Consider the following 3,486-nt stretch of genomic DNA (forward strand, 5'->3'; position numbering starts at 1 on the left):
TAAAGCGAATGTACGTAATTTTTTTTTTAACAAACATTAAAGTATTGGATTATATATTTTAGTTTGATTATTGTACATTATTTAATAACTAATAATTAAATTAGGATAATATGAAACATTATTTATAAAAAGAGAAATATTTATTTCATTTACATGAAACAGAGGACAATATGTACTCTCTTAAAGCTATTTATACACACAATTCTTACTTTCTAGACGTGGAATAAAAGTTAAATAGTATTATACAGTGATAACGTGAATTATTTATTGTAGCATCTAAAAGAATAATAGTTCAGCTATAATAATTTGATTACGTCACTTGTTCTTAAGATTTGTCAGATCAATAGAAAGAAAGTTGTAAATTGATACAAAATATGACTTATGTTTAATGTGAATACACAATGATAAGTGTATGTAGTATAGCATTTAGGATCTCATGTACCTGTAACAAAAAAATATTGTACAGATATTAGGTAGAGTTATAATAAAGTAACATAATTGATTATACTTACGTAGTCGAAATTTGAAGTTTATTTATTAGAAACGGAATTTTATTTATCGCCCTTCAACTGTAATAAAAATATAAATAGTTAATTTTCTTTAATATCTATGTGCTTAATTATGTTAAAGTAAACTTACTGTATGAAGCTAAATCTATTTCGTCTGGTAATTCTGTAATATTAACATCAAATCGCTCTTGAACATCATTCAATATCTTAGCGTCGCTTTCGTCACTGACTAACGTTATAGCCAGACCCTGTAAATATTAAACTAATATTAATACAAGTATTTGTCATTACATTGATTAATAAATATCGTGCAAATATTAACCTTAGTACCAAAACGACCGGCTCTGGCTACTCGATGTAGGTATGTGTCTGAATCTTCTGGCATATCGTAATTAAAAACTATGTTTACACGTTCAATATCCATACCACGTCCAAATAAATTTGTAGCTACAAGAATTCGCTAAAATCATAAGTATTTTTTTGTAATCATCTCGATACGAATAATACTGAAATTATATTAAATATTAGTGGACATCAAATGGAACTACATTTGCAATTTAATATTTACCTTTTGGAAGTCTTTAAATTGTTGATATCTTGATAACCGTTCTTCTTGAGTCATACCTCTGTGTATACCAATGGCAGGGAAGTTTTGTTCTGTTAGAAGTTGTGCCAAAGCCATACACCTTTGTACAGATTTTACAAAGATAACAACCTATAGAATAATTTAAGATAAAAACAAAAATTGAAGTAATTTAATTCATAATGGATATTTTAAACAAAGTAGTAGCGATATTATTTAATTTATCTCTGTGGGACAAACCTGGTTGAATTCAAGTACATCAAGTAATTCAAATAGTTTCTTGTTCTTTTCATTTTCTTTAAGTTTCACATAATGTTGTTGTAGACCATGCAATGTGAGCTTCGCTTCATCATCCACATAGACTTCCATGGGCTGCGCAAAGAATGTTTTTTACAAGATTATCTATTTTACCCTAACAATATTCATACCTTGATAATTTCTAGACTCAATGTAATGATTTTTAGATCTAACATATCAAAACGAAACTTCAATATCTATTGAAATTGAAGTGTGACGAAAATTTATGAATTAAATCGATTACTAGATGCAAAAAATTAGTAAAACAAAAGTTTTTTGGCATGAAATGAACAGTTACAAACACAAATTAAAAAATTGAAACAAATGATGTGAAGATGTAGAGTATTTTTTTTGGTAAATATCCCAATTTCTCCCGCTTCCTTGATAATGACAATTTTTATGTCAAGTGACTACAAATAAAATGTATTAGATGGTTTTGAGAACTTTCCGCTTGAGCTCTCATTTTTGCACTTATTTGTCGATCGGATTAGTCATACTGGTTACATACGGTCCGGCGACTTCCATCTCTGGGTAGTGCCAACAACGAAAACTCAGCAGTCACCCCAACAGAACTAAGAAGGCGCACCCATGAATGTTCTGTGTCACGCATCCGCTGGCCACTCGATGCTAAATCTCTTCTCCCAAATTCTGGTACATTCCGAATATATCCAGAATTGGCCTCGATTATTGTTGGTACATGCTCGTATATCACAAAATTTACGGCCTCTGGGATATTTTTTAACATCGCGACTTAATTAGCTCATGATTCATAATACACAAACTGATTTATGCTTTGATCTCAGGTAGAGATAGGCACTATGAAACTATGCATAACACTTCCTTTGCTGTCCAATTTCACTCGTATTAATCGATTACTGACCAACACCACTAGCCTTTTCGCAAAATATTAAAATATGTTGTTTTGATTACAGACAAGACGAACGCAAATAAATTCTAGATATACACCACGTAATTGTAGCGATATGTCATCCTAGCTAACCCCAGTTTCCCACATATCCTCTTGCATCTTCTTTCTTGCGCTCTTCTGTCTTCAGGTTGTCTTGAAGTCTTCTTAGCCCCCCACCCAACCGAAAATTGCTTTTAATGCTGCTGTAACTCATTTAAAAATCTACCCTTCCCTTGCATTTGACTCGATCATTTCCCCATACAAACGTAGAAATTCTTTTTCTACCCAACCCATCCCAATAGACATGACGTTTCTCAACATTCGTATAACGTTATACCGAACAACATTTTAACAATTTCAATATGCAGCAGACAATTAGAGGATTTTAACATCGAAGATCAAAACTAAATAAAATTTTGTAAAGTATCGCCAACGTCATCTTGATTAATTCGAGAAACGACTTTAAATAGAGATTTCGTTCCTTTTATGAGCAGATATGGGCATCCAGTAAATGGAGAAAAACCTTGGAGCAGCAACTCGTTACGTTCAAGTTGTGGACTTGATTTTCAATCGAAATCCGAAGACATCGAGGGGCTTTTCATTATTGAATTCTGTGTCATTCCTTCAAAGTGTTGTCTAACTACCCTAACCCGCGGGTGCGCCGTCAACGATATTTATAGTATGGTCTGAGCTTTGTCCTGGGTATGAATACAGGGCCAACGAAGTAGGAGCAATCGAAGATCGAAGTGAAGAGGAAGATTTGTTAATTACATCTTGCATAAATTTTTTGCAGACAGGACGTATCTCCTTGGACAATGTAGCGCTGAACATCATGACTTGTTTGCCGTGTGGAGTGCTTCTAAATATTTCCTGTACGTCCCTACGCATGTCTAAAAATAAATTTCGAAATACCATTTACAATCTAGAAATTTACAGATACATACGTATATACACCCACACCCACACCCACAATATATAATATATACACAAATATATTTATAAATACCTAGTAGCTCGAGCATTTTATCACATTCATCGAGTATAAAGTGTTTTAAGTGCTTCAGGTTTAATTTTTTATTTCGTACAAGAGCAAGGATACGACCTGGTGTACCAACAACTATATGAGGACATGTGTTCTTCAAGACTTCTTCATCTTTTTGAATTGGTAAACCACCAAAAAATACTCCAAC

At 32.6% G+C, this 3,486-nt stretch overlaps 1 protein-coding gene across 1 annotated transcript in view; it reads right to left on the reverse strand.

Annotated features, from left to right (window-relative positions):
• Window positions 1-434: 434 nt before the first annotated feature.
• LOC108578475 (ATP-dependent RNA helicase WM6) overlaps window positions 435-3,486 on the reverse strand; it is a 5,286-nt gene continuing 2,234 nt past the window's right edge. The window contains exons 4-10 of the mRNA XM_017941823.1: window positions 3,303-3,486; window positions 3,068-3,186; window positions 1,333-1,464; window positions 1,078-1,224; window positions 832-969; window positions 640-757; window positions 435-442 (exon numbers count right to left, since the gene is read on the reverse strand). Of these exons, the coding sequence (XP_017797312.1) occupies window positions 435-442; window positions 640-757; window positions 832-969; window positions 1,078-1,224; window positions 1,333-1,464; window positions 3,068-3,186; window positions 3,303-3,486 (846 nt within the window). The remainder of the gene's footprint in view (window positions 443-639; window positions 758-831; window positions 970-1,077; window positions 1,225-1,332; window positions 1,465-3,067; window positions 3,187-3,302) is intronic.

This window comes from Habropoda laboriosa, unplaced genomic scaffold, assembly GCF_001263275.1.
Source record: "Habropoda laboriosa isolate 0110345459 unplaced genomic scaffold, ASM126327v1 scaffold38, whole genome shotgun sequence".
NCBI lineage: Eukaryota > Metazoa > Arthropoda > Insecta > Hymenoptera > Apidae > Habropoda > Habropoda laboriosa.